The sequence below is a fragment of the Podarcis liolepis genome (assembly GCF_965112155.1).
Source record: "Podarcis liolepis genome assembly, chromosome: 5".
NCBI classification, from domain to species: domain Eukaryota; kingdom Metazoa; phylum Chordata; class Lepidosauria; order Squamata; family Lacertidae; genus Podarcis; species Podarcis liolepis.
Window position 1 is genome coordinate 87805950 of NC_139556.1, and position 19304 is coordinate 87825253.

General features: G+C 45.4%; 1 protein-coding gene across 1 annotated transcript; it reads left to right on the forward strand.

Moving 5' to 3' along the window:
• The first annotated feature begins 1983 nt into the window (after positions 1-1983).
• CLDN11 (claudin 11) lies at positions 1984-16190 on the forward strand. Its single transcript, XM_083504613.1, has 3 exons — positions 1984-2457; positions 9420-9584; positions 15043-16190. Exons 1-3 carry the CDS (start codon positions 2232-2234, stop codon positions 15273-15275), a joined length of 624 nt encoding a protein of 207 aa, XP_083360739.1. The 5' UTR covers positions 1984-2231; the 3' UTR covers positions 15276-16190.
• Positions 16191-19304: the final 3114 nt, after the last annotated feature.

Sequence of the window (19304 nt, forward strand, 5' to 3'; positions counted from 1 at the left end):
TATACATGATGGGCTGGCTCCATCTGTGCAGGTCCATAACTGCATAGTAATCCTAAGTAGTGCCTTCTATGTGAATGAGGCATCACAGATTGAAAAACAGCAGCAGGAATTGTATAAGCAGCAATATGTTCACATGTTCACCTGGCAGTCATCAAGTGTTGAATTCTGCAGCTCTCTGGTTGGTCTTGTGGCTGGGGGAGCAGAGCCCTGGATGTTGGACTTGAGGTCGAACCCTAGTGGAATCACTGATGAATAGTTCATGTGATAGGCACATACATTGTGTGAACCAGGCCTATGTACAGCAAACTTAACTCTCCCGGGCTTGGAGCTGTGTACCTAATCAGTCTGGAGTGCAGTTCCAGAAAAAATCCACTAGTGGTCACTGCAGGCATATTTTATCAGTGGAAAGAAACCCAGATGTTCTTCTGCGGCACTTTCGGCACGAAGAATATTTGAACATTTGAAGCACCAGAAGAAGCAGATTCTCTTTAGACTGTTCTCATTTGCAATTCAGACAGCCAGGATGCTGAGCGAATTTTGTTCTGTTATTACAGAACTTCTTCATACTACATTAAAATGCATATTAAAATAGTATGCTTTTAAAAGAATTTATTCTGAGCATCATAAATTACACCTTGATTATAAATGCATTGTTTCCATATAGCTGTGTTTAGGACTGGAGGTTCAGCTGGCATCTTCGTTATATGCCAGGCGCCAGACAAAAAAGGTTGTTCTTTAACCAGGCCTTCGGCTGGTTAACATCTGATACCCTCTGAAATTTACGTGTGGAAAGGAGGGCGGTTATCGGTTTGCTCTTGCTTTTATTATGCACTTTGTGCTTTTTATCCTATATTTTTGTGTTGTGAGCCACCTTGGGATCTTTAATTAATAATAAAAATCACTTAGATTGGGCGGGGGACCTGTGACCCTCCAGATACTTGCTTCCCCCCCCCCCTGATTTGGGTAAGGCAATAAAAGTGCTGAATTAGAGTTTGAAATTAATAATAAAGTGGATGATGCCCTACCCCTCAAAAAACCACCTCAACCTGATGAGATGGATGCTGTTAATGAGTGGTTGGTTTGTGGATTCAATATTCAACCTGTTTGGAATGAGTTTGTACCCTTACCTCCCTGCCAAGCATCTAGCTTGCAGTAATTTTTTTTTTGGGGGGGGGGAGGAGGGAGGTTCTGGCAGGCCAGCTGGCATCTACAATAAGGTATGCATTTAATCATCTAAGGATGCAAACCCCCCTCAGATAGAGGACACCTCCAGAATGCCAGTGTTTTGCAGGAGTGATACAGGTACATACTGAGGAATTTAGGCTGCACACGTAAAGTGGATTAAAACACTGTTGCTCCACTGTGACAAATCCACTTGGAAAAACAACAACAGACTTTTTGTGGCCAGGAGACTGATGGAGAAATTCATTTAAAACTGTGGAATGAAAGAATGATCAATATCATCCATAGTAGGCCTTGTTGGGCATCTGCCGAGGCCCACGCCCCTTGCAATGGGGCCACTGCCATTCATGGGATCTTCCTGGTCTTGCAACTTTCTCTCTAGAAAAAAATAAACCACTGCCTCTCATTCTGGGACAGAGCCAAAAGTGCTTTGCAAAATCTGTCCTCCACCCTGCAGTGGATTGAGTTTTGCAATTATTTAATTCTGTTTATGAATCATTTCCCATAAAATATCTCAAAGCCACTTCACACACACAATCAGCAAGCTCCCCATACAAAATTTCATATATAACAATTACAAACACTTTCCTATGCAAAAATCATTTCAAATTCAGTACAGACATCGAAGGCTCTTCAGTGTCACACGAAGGCCTGAGCTACTATCTGTGTTGTAGCTTCTTCCTTCTGGCTTTTTTCTCTTTTAGTTCAGTAGGCTAACTTCTCCCATTGTTTAGTTGGAGAGATTTTTTTAAAGAAAAGAAGGGGGGAGGGAGATGAAACACGCCCTTGGCATTTTGCATGACACCTCCCATCAAGCTGTGTGGGAGTGGGCTCCTCCCAGAGGCCGAACTAACCGATGTGAGGCATCTTTGTATCCTCCAGCCCCATCATCACATCAGCCTCCAGTCCTCTCTGCTGACAGCTCAAAGGCAGACACTGCCACTTGTTGCTCCTCAGCCTCTACGCTTCTTTGACTCTTGCAGCAACCCTCAGCCACCTTCTTCTCTTAAGCTGCTGGGTTACCTGGCTCACCGGCCCGGAGGAGAATCATGGTTGCCACCTGCTTGCACCTTACGGGATTTGTGGCTAGCTTTGTCGGCTGGATTAGCTTGATTGTGGCAACCTCCACCAATGACTGGGTCGTGACTTGCGGCTATACCATCACCACCTGCAGGAAGATGGATGAGCTGGGGTCCAAAGGGCTGTGGGCAGACTGTGTCATGGCAACGGGCCTCTATCACTGCAAGCCGCTGGTGGACATCCTCATCTTGCCAGGTATGGGCTAGCCAAAAACTCCCAAGGGCTGCTTGGGACTTTAGGGCAGATTGAAATCAACAGTGCGGCTCCGATGGCTATTTGGTTGCATTCATGTGCAAGGTGCTTTTACAGAGTAACAAGCAAAAAAAATGAAAAGTCTCTGTCCCAAGGATCTTACAATCCGCTGCTGGGAAAGTAACAGGGACTGGAGGGGAGGAGGATGGGAGGAGAAAGTTAAGCATTCAGGGAAGTTAAGAAAGTTAAGTTCTATGAAGTGTGGGAAGTATGTGCAGGTATATTGACTTTGGTAAGTGCAAAATCTGGCTTAGAAATTATTAGCTTTTTTTTTTTTAAGAGAAGGTTGCTTGGGTTCAGCTTTTTCTGAAAGTTTGACCAGGCAGCATTGGTCTTTAATCTTGTATGTTGTGGTTAGGGAAATACACTCTGTGCATGCTCAGGCAAGCAGAGTGGAAATCTTTGAAACTCCACAGACGAAAGATGGATCAGCATATTATTTTACCACCAAACCCCACCCTGGTTCTTACAGTTCAGTCCCAAGTATACACTAATTGGCTTTAAATTCCACTGATTTCAGTGGGAGTAATGATCAAATAAGGTTCCTCACATCTGGGTGCTGATAGGGGCCTCTCCAGGTTAAATTTAGTGGGTATGGATGGTTGAATTCAAACTGAGGGCTTCTGTGCTATTACGATGGCTATGGTAGAAGATATTTAAATGTCTGTAGAAGAGCAAATACTGGTTTTGCTCTTTTTTGTTATATTTTCATGCATGCTGCTTTGACATTCTTTCTTAAACCGATTGGTAGGAGAGACAAAGGAGAGGGCTGCTTCTTCACACAGCTCGCAATGCATTTATGCAACTTGCAGCCACAAGGTGGTGTGACGGTCGCAAGCTCAGGAATCTTTGGAGATCAGACAAAATTCACAAAGGGTTAGAGAAGGGTTGCGGTGGATCAGTGAGAGAACATGCCGCGTACGCAAAATGTCCCAGGTTCAATTGTGCAAAGAGAAGCCCTTGTACAAGGCTTCCACCAAAGGGGTTCGTTCAGGACAGAATATATGTTTTGCATGCAGAAGGCCTCAAATCTAATCTCCAGCATCTCCAGGCAAAGCTTGGAGAAATCCCTCGTTGATACACTGGGAGCTACTGTCACTGAGGCAATACTGAGCAAGCTAGACCAGTGGTCTAATTCAGTATAAGTCTGCTTGCTGCTGACTGACTACCAGTCATATGGCTGATGTTGTTGTCGTTTAGTCGTTTAGTCGTGTCCGACTCTTCGTGACCACATGGACCAGAGCATGCCAGGCACTCCTGTCTCCCACTGCCTCCCGCAGTTTGGTCAAACTCATGCTGGTAGCTTCGAGAACGCTATCCAACCATCTCGTCCTCTGTCGTCCCCTTCTCCTTGTGCCCTCCATCTTTCCCAGCATCAGGGTCTTTTCCAGGGAGTCTTCTCTTCTCATGAGGTGGCCAAAGTATTGGAGCCTCAGCTTCACGACCTGTCCTTCCAGTGAGCACTCAGGGCTGATTTCCATAAGAATGGATAGGTTTGATCTTCTTGCAGCCCATGGGACTCTCAAGAGTCTCCTCCAGCACCATAATTCAAAAGCATCAATTCTTCGGCAATCAGCCTTCTTTATGGTCCAGCTTTCACTTCCATACATCACTACTGGGAAAACCATAGCTTTTACTATACGGACCTTTGTTGGCAAGGTGATAAGGCTGATATGCAATCTTAAAGTTCAGAGGCATAATGCTCTGAAGAATATGAGCTTATGGGGAGCAACAGTGGGAGAAGCCTGCTTCTTGGCTTCCAGGGGGCATTGGACTGGCCACTGTAAAATAGGATGCTGGACATGGCCAACCTTTGGTCTGATTCAGAAGGCCTTTTCTTATAATCATACATTTTTGCTGTGCTGATAATGGATAAGATTAGTGTGATGAGCATGAGCCACCTATTATAAGCTCAAAGACGAGGGGAGGTTTGAATCAGAGACCTTTTGGTTTCACACTGTTAGCCCCTGCATGCTGTAAGCTCTCATGGGTGGGCAACTTGTAGGCCTGAAATACAATATGAGGAGCCTTTCTGTGCAGGGACTCATGCAGATCATCACTGCGTTAAAAGTTCCTTGCCATGCTTGCATGCCAGTGCAGTGTTCGAAAGAATATAAGAAGACTGCTTCTGGATCTAATCAGTGGTCTGGCTTCATGTGTTTCCCAGTAGGTATGAAGATGGCTCTGGGACGCTCACAAGCAGCCTATGAATGCTGTAGCCCTCTCCTGCTGTTGTTTCCTAGCAACTGGCATTTAGAGTGCCTCTGAAGCTGGGAATCCCACGTTGCTCTCATGACCAGCATCGCAGTATCATTTAAGTTGTGCATAGAGGCTCCTGCACACTCAGTGTTCCTCTTTGCCAGTCTCTAGTTTGCTAACACGATAGGGCACACAGGTTGACGGCTTAACGTTCACCCAGTGTAAATGTCAGCAGAGGAAGTGTGGTCCATGATGAATCCGAAGACCAAGGGTCAAAGGATGCCTCCTGTTGCACCGTCCTTTGTTGCTTTCCAAACTGTGTGTCTGCCTACGGTGTGTCACACGAATGTTCCCCACGTTCCTCCCGGGGCTGGAAAGGGTTTAGTTGAACCTTCAGTTTCCTAGCAAAACTGGATTACTGTGTCGCGAAATGAGGCATGTCTAAAAAGTGTGTCACCAACATGAAAAGTTTGGAAAGCTCTGTTCTGGGCCATGTGGTTTTATGCTTGCTTCCCATAGGGAGCTGGTTGGCTGCTGCGAAAACAGGCTTGATCGGTCAGTGAATTGATCCAGCAGGATCTTCTTATGTCCTTAAGCATCTTCTCTTTGATTCTTTTTTAAAAAATAACACCTAATATAAATGCTCTTTGCTTTTTGCTTTCTTTTCTTTTTTTAAAAGGCAGTTGTTGGCCTTCATTGACAACATTGCTGTAGCAGTGGATCAGACCAAAGGCCCATCTGGGCCAGAATTCTGTTGTCACAGCGGCCATCCAGATGCCCGTGGGAAGACCGCAACAACACTCTCCCCACTTGTGATTCCCAGCAACCATTAATGGCCTTATCCTCCACAATTTTTTTCTAAGCTCCTTTTAAAGCTATCCAGGTCAGTGGCCACCACCACATCTTGTGAAGAGGTACCAGGGTCAAGCCAGGACATTTTGCTGGTTGAAGGAAAAAAAGAAAATGGTGCCCCCCTCCTCTTTCTCTTCTTCTGCAGTCCTCACCACAACCACACACACACACACACACACACACAGCTGCCTCTTCGCAGTGGTAGGGGAGTAGAAGGAGGCCAGGGAGGAGTGGGTGGGGGTTGGCAGGGGGAATGGGCTCCTTGGATCTGCTGCCTGAGGCGATTGCCTCACCTTGCCTCATGGCTGGCCCGGTTCTGAGAAGTAGTTTGTTTTGTCTCTCCTGATTCTTCCAGCATTCAGCTTCATTGGATAGCTCTGGGTTCTGGTATTATGCCTTCACAATGCTACTTGTGGACCTCTCAGATGAATCTGCTTGGCCACTGTAGGATACAGAATGTTGGACTAGATGGAACTTTGCTCTGATCCAGAAGGGCTTTCCTTTCAAAATACCAGGTTTTCCTCACTGGATCTGTTCTGGCCTAGACTTCATTCCGGCTCCAGAATTTTTAATTTCAAGAGCATGGAACCACATGCATACTTTAGCTACTTTCTCCAGCTATAGCTGGATACGGCCTCCCCCTTTTACAGTCAAGTAACTTTCTGTTTGGACTACTATAATTTGTTTGACGCGGTGCTACCTGTGAAGACAATATGGAGGCCACCACTGGTGCAAAATATAGCAGCCAGAGTTTTAATGGACCACATCACATGAGTCCTAAAAAAAATAATCTACTTGCTGCCTATTTGTCACCAAGTCCAATTCAGAGTTTAGGGTTTGAGAATTTGAGTTTTAGGTTTGATTTATACAGGCCTCAACAGCTTAGAACACTTCTACCTGAAGAAGCACGGTAGTTAACAAACCCCTCACCCCATTCTGTTTCGCCTGGGCTCCGAGATCAGCTGAAGGGGCCCTATTAGTAATATCATCTCTGAGTGGCAGGGCCAGTGCATTTCGTTGCCTGAGGTAGAGTAGTGAATGGTGCTCTGTTTTTTTCCTTCTCCACTAATCTGCTTAGCATCCAAGATGTGTGTTTTTTTATATACCTGAGGCAGAAAATCCCACAAGTGCCTTGGAAGTAAAAATACAACAATAACACATTTACATTTTCACTGCCCTTTCATGACATCCAAAATCTGCTGGCTGAGGCAGCCACCTCACTCTGCCTAATGGTAGGGACAGCCCTGCTGGGTGATGTTCTGTGGTTTGCAGGAGGGCCTTCTTGGCAATGGTACCCCAGTTTTAGAAAAGCTTCTCCAGTGGGGTTGGGCTGGTGGCAACATTATACACCTTTACATGCCAGCCGAACACTTTCCTCTTCCTCCAGACCAGGGGTCAGTAACCTTTTTCAGCTGTGGGCCGGTCCACCGTCCCTCAGACCTTCTGGTGGGCTGGACTATATTTTGGAAAAAACAACAACCATCAACAAATTCCTATGCCCCACAAATAACCCAGAGATGCATTTTAAATAAAAGGACACATTCTACTCATGTAAAAACACGCTGATTCCCAGACCGGATTGAGAAGATGATGTGTGGTTTTTTATATACCTGGGGCAGAAAATCCCACAAGTGCCTCTGCAAGTGCCTTGGAAGTAAAAATACAACAATAACAAATTACATTTTCGCTGCCCTTTCAATGACATCCAAAATCTGCTGGATACCCCTGTTCCAGACCTTTGGGTGATGAGATCTTTTGACCTATCTGGATTATACAGATAGGTGTGTGAGTTTCCTCATTAAATTATTAAGAGTAATAGTTTGGCTTATCTGTTTTACATGTTGTTACCCATCCTAAGGTCTTCTGATGAAAGGGGTGGGGTATAAATCGGAATAAATAAATAAAAGCCAAGTCCCCCCACCCCCAGTCTCTCTCTCTCTATAGTGCTCTCATGCTAGTGGAGACAACATTTTCAGAGTGAAAATAATACAGTGCTACCTCGGGTTACATACGCTTCAGGTTACAGACTCCGCTAACCCAGAAATAGTACCCCGGGTTAAGAACATTGTTTCAGGATGAGAACAGAAATCGTGCTCCAACAGCGCAGGAGGCCCCATTAGCTAAAGTGGTGCTTCAGGTTAAGAACAGTTTCAGGTTAAGAACGGACCTCTGGAACAAATTAAGTACTTAACCTGAGGTACCACTGTACTGGCTCCATACACACCAGGCATTTAAAGAATCCTCTCACATATCCTAGGAACTGTAGTTTGCTAAGGGTGCTGGGAATTGTAACTGTGTGGGGATGAAGCTACAGTTCCCAGGATTCAGAGCAGGCTTCCTCAACCTCGGCCCTCCAGATGTTTTTGGCCTACATCTCCCATGATCCCTAGCTAGCAGGACCAGTGGTCAGGGATGATGGGAATTGTAGTCTCAAAACATCTGGAGGGCCGAGGTTGAGGAAGCCTGATTCAGAGTGTGTGTGTGCGCTTTACTGTAAATATATTGTATGTAGCCGTTGTGGCTTGAGTGCTTGGGAAAATGTAGCATCGCTGCAGTGGAATGTCTGAATACACGCAGCCCAGACTTTGGATCTCTTGAAGGTAAGGAGTAACAGTTGCACTTCTGCAGTGCAGAAAGCGAATTGTCTCGAAAAACTCTTAGGAGAGTTTGAAAAGTCAAAATTCCAGTCTTTGTTTTCTCGTGGACACACCTGTGGAGAGCTTGCCGTTTCGTTTGCTTCAGAAGCAGAATATCACACACACCAGCTTTTTCTCTTTTTTTTGGAGGCCCCTCGTGCATCACCAAGAAAAGAGGCTGAAAGAGCGCAGCATATTTGCATAAAATTTGCATATGCAAATTAGACACACAGATTCACATTAATAAATAAATGTTATAAATTGAAACACAATGCACCTCATTATAGTGGTGGAGCAGATGCCTAAATCCAGATGCTAATTGCTGATGGACAACTTCAAGCCCCCTATTTGCCCTTCTGAGTGTGAAGCAATCATTTAAAGCATGTGAGATCCCCCCTCCTAAATCCTAGGAACTGCAGCTTACCCCTCACAGAGCTACAATTCCCAGCACCCTCAATAAACCACAGTTCCCAGGATTCTTTTGTAGGGGGAGTCATGCCCTTTAAATGAACAGCATGTGTGCAGCCTAAACCTTCAAACCATACTTGAACTGATCAGCACTTCAAACAGTACGTTTCTGAGCACAATTCAAAGTGTTGGTGCTGACCTTTAAAGCCCTAAACGGCCTCGGTCCTGTATACCTGAAGGAGCGTCTCCACCCCCATCGTTCTGCCCGGACACTGAGGTCCAGCGCCGAGGGCCTTCTGGCGGTTCTCTCTTTGCAAGAAGCAAAGCTACAGAGAACCAGGCAGAGGGCCTTCTCGGTAGTGGTGCCTGTCCTGTGGAACACCCTCCCTTCAGATGTGAAGGAAATAAGCAGCTATCCTAGCTTTAAAATTCATCTGAAGGCAGCCCTGTTCAGGGAAGTTTTTAATATTTAACGCTGTACTGTTTTTAACACTTGATTGGGAGCCGCCCAGAGTGGCTGAGGAAACTCAGCCAGATGGGCGGGGTATAAATAATAAATTATTATATTATTATTATTAAACAGAGGACTCCTTCAAACAGAGGGCTGTGCTCTGCAAAGGAGGCCACATGCCCATTACTCAAAGGGCACGGATGAGAGGAAGGGGCGTGCATGCATTCCTCTGTGTAAATGGATAGCCGTCTGGATAAGGCATCTGAACTGTCTCCAGGTTTTCAGATCTCCTGTATGAATATACCTTACTGCATCTTGTAGGAGGCACCTGAGTTCTGAACGCTTTTTCCTTCTGGCAGGGTACGTCCAGGCATGTCGGGCTCTGATGATTGCAGCCTCTGTTTTGGGACTGCCAGCTGTGTTCCTTCTGGTGACTGTCCTGCCTTGTATCCGGATGGGAAACGAACCTGGAGTGGCCAAGTACCGGCGTTCCCAGCTGGGAGGAATCCTGCTAATACTCTTGGGTAAGATATGGGCACAGCCTGGCTCACTCACTTGCCAGAGACGCCAGCCTAATCTGCAAAAGGCCAAGTTTTCCAACTGGGGGATGTAGTAGTATTTTGAGGTTTCCTAAAGGAAAGCCTGACTTTGTAGGAACCTGGGGAGAAAGATAAGGACTTTATAAACATTACAGAACCCAGACTCTCAGAATGACCTAAAGGGTCCATTTTTTAAAAAATGGAGGCTGGAAAACAGTACACACTAAGGCAGCCTCCCCATAGCCAGTGCTCTCCAAATGTTGCTGGAGTACAATTTCCATAATCACTGAGCACTATCCACCTAGCTGGGGCTGATGGGATTTGTAGTCTAGGGTTGCCAGACCTGCAGGACTGACCTGAAGTCTCCAGGATTGCCTTGCCTCTTGCAGGTGGTAGAGGAAGGGCTTGATTCTCCAGGTGGAAGAAAGTGCCTTAAATCTGTTTGTTTGTTTGTTTGTTTGTTTGTTTGTTTGTTTGTTTGTTGAGAAGACTACATGTCCAGCTTGCAAGCTGAAGCCAGCCTCAAATTATTGCATAGACTCTCTAAAGCAGCAGTTCTCAACCTGTGGGTCCCCAGATGTTGTTGGACTACAACTCCCATCATCCCTGAGCTCTGGCCTTGCTAGCTAAGGCTGATGGGAGTTGTAGTTCAACAACATCTGGGCACCCACAAGTTGAGAAAGGCTTCTCTAAAGGGAGGGAGGGTCCTGCCTCCCTGTCCATAGTCGCCTACTTGTTATCAGAGGCCTAGAATCCACATTCCTTTATAAAAAGATATGAAATTTTCCGCACCGGGTACCACCTGACCTTCCTACGCCTCTGCTCCCCAGTTAACCTCCATCTCCAGGGCTCAGTGATGGGAGGGAGAGCAGAGGAAAATCACCAGGGCCAGCTCCAAAAACTCAGTTTGGGGCCTTGAAATCTCAGGGTCTGAGATACTCCTGACCTCGCAACCCTATTGTAGCCCACATCTTGATGACAGCAATTGGGGAAGGCTGCAGGAAGGCTTATTACTATTCCCCTGCCCTATCCCAGGAGCAGCTAACATTTTGCAAACCGAGTGCAAAGGCCTGGTTCACAGCTGTGAACCTTGCTGCTATAAAACCCTGGAGAGGAAGACTTGTCCCCGTGTGCCCTCCACAGCTCTGCTCAGTGTGGGGTGCTCCCCTGGCAGTGCCCTGGAGCATCTCTCAGTCCAGTCTATGTTTCCCCCCCTTTCAGTGGGGTGGAAGACCCAGTCAGTATCACCCTGATAACAATGAGCTCCACAGTCTTCTCCAGCACCTGCGTATTCTCAAGGCCTCCTCATCTCCTAACAACAGGCCTCGGTGTCTTGTTTTCACCCGCTTGTTTAGCTGAGGGGGAGGTGGGGGGCGGCTGAGGAGAGAGTTGCCTCTTTGTGCCGTCCTGCCCTGAAGTCGGCTCTCTCCCTGTGGCAGCCAGAGCTGACATCATGCCTTATTTATAGCAGGCGCTCTGTGCGGTTCCCCCCAACACGCCAGAGAGGCTAAGCGGAGACGTGTCCAGCTGCAGTAGAGGCTTCGAATTGTCTGCAGGCCACACCATGTAGGCAATAAACCCAGAGTGGTAGGAATTGCCAGGCAAAAACCGGTGGACTAGTTTCTTGCTGTGTCTTGCAGAAATGGACCTAGGGTAGTGCAAAGTGCAATGCAGACTGAGAACATCAAAAATATCCAGGGTTTTGCAGGCCCATAGTTAATGGGGGGCTGTCCCCTAAATGTTATTTGCCCCCCATTTTTCTTTCACAAACAAATACTTAAGCACGCTAGCAAGCAAGCAAGCAGGAAAGCCTATGTTCAAAAGGTCCTATTGTCATGCTTTTTCCACCTCTTTCCCCCTGCTGAGGAAAAAAATTCCTGGATTAGATGACCCATGTGGTTCCTTCCAACTTTGCAATTCCATGATTCCATGATATAGTTCTCTCTTAAGCCAATAGGTTCCATGCATTCTAAATGTCTGCATATCCCTGCCTATTTGTAGCAAGCAGGCAACTTCACTGTATTCTTTTCTGTGTCTGCTTAAAAACATTCTTGTTTAGGCAAGCCTACCCAAAGGCTTAGAAATGCTGGTGGGAATTTTATTTTTTCAGTATTTTAATTTTTGGTATATTTTAAAGTACTGTAATTTTTTCTTGGATTTCATTGCTTTAACTTTTTGTAACCTGCTTTGAGGTGGTGGACTCTCCTTCCTTGGAGAGCAGAGGCTGGATGGCCATCCCTCATGCACAGACGATCTGGTTGAGATTCCTGCATTGCAGGGGGTTGGACTAGATGACCCTGGGGACCCCTTCTAACTCAACAGTTCTGTGATCCAGTGAGGCATCAGTTGGTCATTGCCTGTACTGAGCTAAATGGACTCATGGTCTTAACAGCGGAAGGCAGGTTCCTATGTGACTATGTGCTTCTACTTTTGTTGTAAGCCATGCTGGCTGCTGTGCGAATGACAAAGAGCACAGCATATTAAATATTTAGATAGTGCCAGCCTCCTAACCACGGTTGGGAGATCCGGCAGCAGTGCATCTGCTCCAGGCCACAGCAGAAGACAGCAGGCAACGCAGAATAGCTGTTGGCGGCTTGCCAGGAAAATAGCAAGCTCTGATCTTCCAGCTGATTTAATGACAGCTGAAAACAGAGGTTGACAATCATATCAGAGGTGCCCACCCTTCCATCCTGCTTGATGGTTTTTAAAATGCCCCCTGTAACCCTGTTTGCTCATCATATCTGACAGCATATTGAAGCTTTAATACACCCAATGAGGCTGGAAACAGAGAAAAGAATTTTCAAAGTGCTTTAGGCAGTGTGGAATGTTTTTTAAATGGTTTGGAAAACCACAATATGATGGATCAAAGGCAGCAATGAGGCATAAACAAATATGCAGTAAAGCAGGGGGTAACCAATGTGGTACCACCCAGATATTTTGGACTAATAATGATAATAATTTATTAATATCCTGCCCTCCCCAGCCGAAGCCGGGCTCAGAGCGGCTAACAACAGTAAAATAATACAGCATTCTAAAATCAATTCATTATAAAATCAGTTCAAATCAAATTAATGGCAACCATTGGGCTAGAGTTCTGTGAGGATTACCAAAGGAGGGGGTCAGACTATGCCTTAACCAAAGGCCTGGTGGAACAGCTCTGTCTTGCAGGCCCTGCGGAAAGATGTCAAATTCCTCAGGGCTCTAGTCTCTTGTGACAGTGTTCCACCAGATCGGAGCCACAGCCGAAAAAGCCCTGGCTCTGGTTGAGGTCAGCCTAACCTCTCTGTGGCCAGGGACCTCCAAGATGTTTTTATTTGAAGACCGTAAGGTCCTCCATGGGACATACCAGGAGAGACGGTCCCGTAGGTACGAGGGTCCTAAGCCGTATAGGACTACAGCTTCCATCGGCCCCAGCAAGCATTGTCAAGGATGATGAGAGTTGTAGTCCCCAACATCTGGAAGTCACTATTTTGGTCACCCCCAGTCACTTCCAGCAATTCTTCTGCAAGCTTTTTTGTAGGGATTTTCCTTTGCGTTCAACAAGCTTTCTTCTCAAACAGACACGTTTTTTTGGGGAAATTTGAATGTGAAAAAGATGCCTTTAATAGGTTTTGAAGATTAAAAGCCTTTCCACAACAGAGAAATAAAATACGTTCTAGAATATCTAGAGAACAGATATCTAGGCATCTACTCAATAACTGCCTGATCAGTGCAAGGATCTCTACTTGCGCAATACGACTTTCTGCCCTCTCCTCTCCCGTGTGCCCCATGCCCTCCCCAAATCCTGCTCTGAAGTGTTGGGGAAAACCCAGAACGAATTTAAGGGGCATGTAGGGCATGCAAACCCTATACGTGAGCAAGGTGAGTGAGAACTAGTGTGTTCATTTCCACCCCTCATGCTCAGTTGCCAGAAGTGGCTTGCTGAATGGGATGGAGCTGCGTTGCTCGCTTCCCAGCCGTGGGGGGCTTGCTGCTGGTTCCCAGGAGGGGAAGAGGGAGGGAAGGTTGGTGTGGTGCAAATGTGCTGGCAAGAGCACTTGGTTGGCTCTGCCCTGTGTTTGCACAGCACTGACCTCCCTGCAGCCTCTCCCTCCTGTGAGCCACACAATGATGCACCTGCCAGGATGCAGCAGAGCAGCTCTGTCTTACACCGCGAGCCACTTCTGCTCATTGCTCTCCAGCTCATGCTTCCAGGAACTCGTGACAACATTTCTTCATGCCATTGGTGCCAACATGCACCACAGCTGCTGATTCCTTCCCAGCACCATCTCCTAGGCCATCTAGGCAACAGCAGACCCTCTAAATGCCCCTGTTTCCCAAGGACAGTCCTGGATTTACAGAAGCCATCTGGGTTTCTGATTTGATCCTGGAATGTCCCGCTTTTCCTTAGGACGTCCCTATTTTCATCGGAAAAATGTTGGAGGGTTTGGGTGCCTGCTCTTCTGCTCCCCCACCTGATGAAATTAGGGTTAAAGGAAGCCAACAGGTAGGAGACAGTGTGTGCTTGGTTCCAGGGATATGTTTGTGTGATGTTCACAGCAGTTCCTCCACCTTGCAAAAGTGCCCAAAGGCCCCCTAAGGCTGGTGTCCCCTTACCTGATGCAACCCGCTCTCACACGGTAATAGCCGCCGCCATTTTGTGTCACATTCTCCCACCGGCTAAATAGTGTGTTTGTTGCTTTTAAACCGAACTTTTGTCCCTGTTTTCTTTTCTCCATTCCCTCCCTCTCTCTCTGTTGTGTAACCTCAGCACTTTGACACTGCCTCAAGACATCTTTCGATGTGGTCTCTGGAACAAATGTAGCTGTACCAAAGTTTTGTTGTTATTTGACTGATTTCTCAGGGACCAAATCCAGCGCTGCTCTCTTCCACAGGAAATAAAAGTATTGCCCAGTTTGATGATTCTCAGATGTGGAAGCCGTTTTCTTTCCCTCTTAAAAAGCGTAGTTTTTAAGATGCATATTATCTTTTGAGGGTCTTATTGCCTTTGATTCCTGTGGCTTAAACAGGAAGTGAAGGTATTAGGCACTTTGCCAGGCCCTTGAAGACTTAAAAGGAAAAACCATTCCAATCCCTGAATCGCTACACGAAGAACATCTAATATTTAGAATACTGTGGACAGTTTGGGTTACCCCATATCTTTTTCCGAGGGGTGATTCACCTATTTTAATGTACTAACTTGATCTACTGTTTTGTGATGTATTTTCTGTTTGTTTCACGGATGCAATTTTATTGTTGATTTTGTGCTGCACATTTCTGTGATCCTTTTCTTAATGTTGGCGGGAGATAATTTTTTGCAAATAAATGAAAGCAACCCTATCTCAGCGCAGATATCACAGAAAAGAACGATTAAAATTATTACATGTTTGCATGATGTTCTGTGCTCCCTGCTGAACAATGACCATCTTTCTCTTTCCTCCCCCCCCCCCAAATATTTCCCCAGCTCTGTGTGGCGTTGTGGCTACGATTTGGTTCCCCGTGAGTGCTCACCGTGAAACCATGATCATGAGCTTTGGATATTCCCTTTACACGGGCTGGATTGGGTCTGCTCTTTGCCTTTTCGGCGGTTGCATCATCGTCTGCTGCTCGGGCGACGCGGAAACATTTGGCCAGAACCGTTTCTACTATGGGTCAGGATCCAGCTCCCCAACCCATGCTAAAAGCGCCCATGTATAAATGATCCTGAGACTTCCTGCGCCTTTATCACCAAATGTTTCAAAACGGGTGGATGGGTTTTCTTTGTGCTCCAGGTGTTGCGCTTGCTTGCATCTTTGCGCAAAGGTTGACCTCATCCCTTGCAGAAGATTCAAAGAAACAGTGTGATATTTCTTTAGCAATAAACTCCACCGGTTTGCCTTAATAGAAACCTGTAGCAAAAAAAAAGGACCAGGTCAGCCCTTATAAAAGTCTCACTGCCCAAGGCTTATATATTCACCGTTGAAACATTAAGTTTCCCCCTCTTTCCTCCTTCTCCCTCAGTCTAGGAAGGTAGTTAACAAATACACACCTGGATTGTTTGAATTGCCAGTCTTTTTCTCAGAAAAAGTGACCACAACTTCCTCTCCCTACTGCCCCAGATCCAAGGTCATCTTTGGGGACAAAGTTAGAACAAAAGGGAGAGGAAGACACCGTACTTTCCCATCTGCACAAATGTTTTCTTTTTCACGAGATTAGGGAGTAATCTCTTTGCTTTCTCGGCAAAAGTTTTCAAGGAATTTGATCACTTTAGTAACAGTGTTTTTGTCTAAACGCATCAGTATGAAGGAGATGAAGCAAAAAGTTTCTAATTGCAAGGTAAATAACAGAACACTTGTACATAGCCTTAAAATACCCGCGGTGGGGCCGCTTCCCGCAACCTCCCCTTCTTTTGTACAGGTTTGTTGCTAAATGTAGTTTATTTTTATTTTTTACTTTGTTCCAATTAATTTGTATTCTGACATGCACTATTGAAGTGGAACTTATCTTAAAAAATTACTATAATCTATCGGTTGCCAGTTCCGTGAAAAAATCCAATGAATACTGATGATGCTTTTGGTCTTTAAGTGAAATACTGTAAAATACACAGAAATAAATGTTGAAATTACTAGTTTATTTTCTTCTCCTTGTGCTTGTGGCTCTCTTATTGTCCTGTGTGGTTTTCACTCCATCTTTCTAGTAGATCTGAATGTGTGTGTTGTATAGCCATATATATATATATGTATATATTTGTAGGAATAATGATGATAACACAAACAAGAGCAACCCGAGGCACCTTAAAGACTAGCAAATGTTTTAATGGACCCTGAGATTCTGTCCAGTTTGAACATTTGACCAAGTGAGGGATAGCCATCAAAGCCAATGCTCCAGTGAATTTGCTAGGTGGCTCTTTACTGGTTTTACTTCAATGAACATAACTACTTCTCTGGAATTTGTAATTCTAATAGCTAAATTATATAATGAATTGAAAGTTAAGTAACCAAATCTCATTGATTTTACTGTTCGTTACAGGATGCAGATGACTTACGTCACCCAAATCAGCTGAAAAATCTCATTTCATTTCACTTTTAATTTGTATACCGCCTTTCTATATTACTATACGCAAGGCGGTTTGCAGCAACAAAATATGCAGCAAAGAACACCTTATAATAATCTGATCCAATACAAAAAGTCATGATAAAACATAAAACTTTAAAATGGAGCAATTTGATGTGAAAAATGGTAATATCTTGTATCTAAAGTAAGATGCAGAGTTTAAGATAGCCACATTGGCACTGGGTATATTGGCACTGAATTGCCTTTTGCAATCAAGCAGAATCCGAACAAAATGCATGTTTTGTCACTCACTGTAATTTGTTGTGTCAATTTCATATTGTTTTCTCATTCTCCTTCTCCCTCTTGACACAATGTTCACAATGTGAACTATCATTCCACAGATCCTTGGCAGAACATTTGTGCGCATTACATCATAGGCTCCGCGTACAGTTACTTGCTTTATGCCCCGTAAAGAAACAATAAGCGCTGCCATTGTGAGATGTGGGCGCCACAATGGAATGTGTAACACACAGATGTGCAGCTTTGTGAAAACTGGCCTGAGATTGTGGACGGTGTTGTTTTTATGCATGCTGCTCTCTGCTGAATGGATCCCATTCAGATGGCTGGGATGGGGCTGAGCCAAAGCTGTAACGGGACGCATAAGCCGCAAAGCAGCATGGGAATAATGGAAGCTCCATCTCTGAGGGCAATTGGAGCAAGAGACTCCACAGCTGGAATTCATTGACAAATTTGATTGCATTTGTTGATGGCTTCAGCAAGGAGCACATGCAGATCTCTTCTTCCTCACATGGCAAGGTTGTGTTGTTTTCTTGGATATTGCATCCATGTTTAGTGCTCCAACAATAGTTTCACATGCACATGCAATGCTAACAGCAAGCATTTGGATTCTGTGAAATGTTCAGACTCGGTGTGTTTCGTATTTCCATTATTTTACTAACCTGGCTTATCTTCCAGTATACTTGAATGTGTATATGAAAAGCACCTGTGGTCTTGAACCAGGTATTTTAGATGAAAGGGAAAGGTGCTTTCCTGAGCTTTCCTGAAGGGAATACTACTGGGCTGGCCTGCTCTCTGCTGGAGTTCAGCACTACCTTTTGGGATCCCTGGAGGGCAGTACTGAGCTACCAGCTCAATAGGGGTCAGGTGATACAAGGCACCAATAGGGTTCCACCTAGTCATATAAAGCTGCTAACTCCGAGCTGCTCCTCTGCCTGACCAGCAAAATGTTCGGTTACAGGTGTTCTCAAACAGTCTGAGCCTTCTCAACTTAGTCTGATTACCTGATAGTATAGGTGCAGAAATGCGCAAAACCTGCCCTCTGAATGTGACATGAGGTGGTAAAATGAGCAGTGGCTTCTCTAGACATCCCAGCCAGTGTGACATAGTGAGCTGAGTGCCAGACTAAGACTGGGGAGACCTAGCTTCAAAACTCCACTAAGCCAAGAAGTGGACTGGGTCACATGAAGAAATTGAGGTAGCTCAGTTGGTTAGAGCATGGTGCTGATAATGTCAAGGTCGCAGGTTTGATCCCCATATGGGACAACTGCATATTCCTGCATTGCAGGGGGTGGATGAGTTTGGGGACCTTGGGGTCCCTTCCATCTGTATGGTTCTGTGATACTAAGATTGAACAAATACTCTCTCTGCCTATCCTACCTCACAGGATGTTTGTGAGGATAAAAGAGCGAATGAGATACCTTGCTAGCCATCCCGAGCTCCTTGGAGGAAGAGTGTCCCACGGCCTAGCTACACTTTGGCCTGTGAAATGGAGACTGGACCAAACAGGGTATCTCCTTCTAGTTTGCCTTTCCTTTCCCACAACCTTTCTGCAGCTACCATGTGGAATTCTTTGTTTTCCTTGGCTACCTCTACCAAACAGCCTAAGCTTCTTTGTGTCTCCTTGAGAAGACCTCAAGGTACTGTGGAGTTTGGTTTTTAAGCGTGCACTGGGGTAAAACCACAGGCAAAGGGACCACAAGGAAGAGCACAAGAACAAACATCACTGGCAAATTTCACAATGGACAAAATATGAGGGCAAGTAAGAGTACCACTTTAAACTTTCTGAACAATTAAATATAATCCTACAGTCAGTATTCAAAAAATATGCAAAGTATTGTCAATGGATTTTATTTGCACGACTCTCATTGCTACTTCTCTTGCCGACTGTCTTTGTTAGGCTCCCCTCCCACCAGCCATTTCTCTCCAATGTCTGAGTTTATTTCTGATAATGGGAGCCTCACTGAGGGAATAGGCCCATGGCCTGATCTCAAGGCATGCAATATGGGAACCTTGCTGAAGCCAGACAGGTTTGGGTGTGGTCAGTGGCTGGACCGGAGCCTTGATATAACTGCAATAAATGAAGAAGTAGAAGTGATGTTGGGGTACAGGCGGCAGATAGGGAAGCAAAGATTCAGCACAACTCACAGTATGTCCTCTTTGGCCTCCAAATTGGACCTCCACCCCCAACTGTACACATCAAAGGTTTCCATCTCCTGATCATTGGCTATGTTCATGTTTTCAAGTCAGATCAGAGCTAGGTTTTTTTGGGGTGGGGAATACATCAAAACACAATATTTTTCATGACGCCACAGCATAGATGTGGATTGTGGCTAATTCTGTGTGGACACAACTTCACAAACCAGTGGTGGGAGCACACTGAATGAAGAGTAAATG

Coding starts and splice junctions, on each gene's coding strand:
- CLDN11 (XM_083504613.1), top strand. CDS start 2,232: ATGGTTGCCACCTGCTTGCACCTTACGGGATTTGTGGCTAGCTTTGTC. Junction 2,458..9,419: donor GGACATCCTCATCTTGCCAG/GTATGGGCTAGC, acceptor TCCTTCTGGCAG/GGTACGTCCAGGCATGTCGG. Junction 9,585..15,042: donor AATCCTGCTAATACTCTTGG/GTAAGATATGGG, acceptor ATATTTCCCCAG/CTCTGTGTGGCGTTGTGGCT.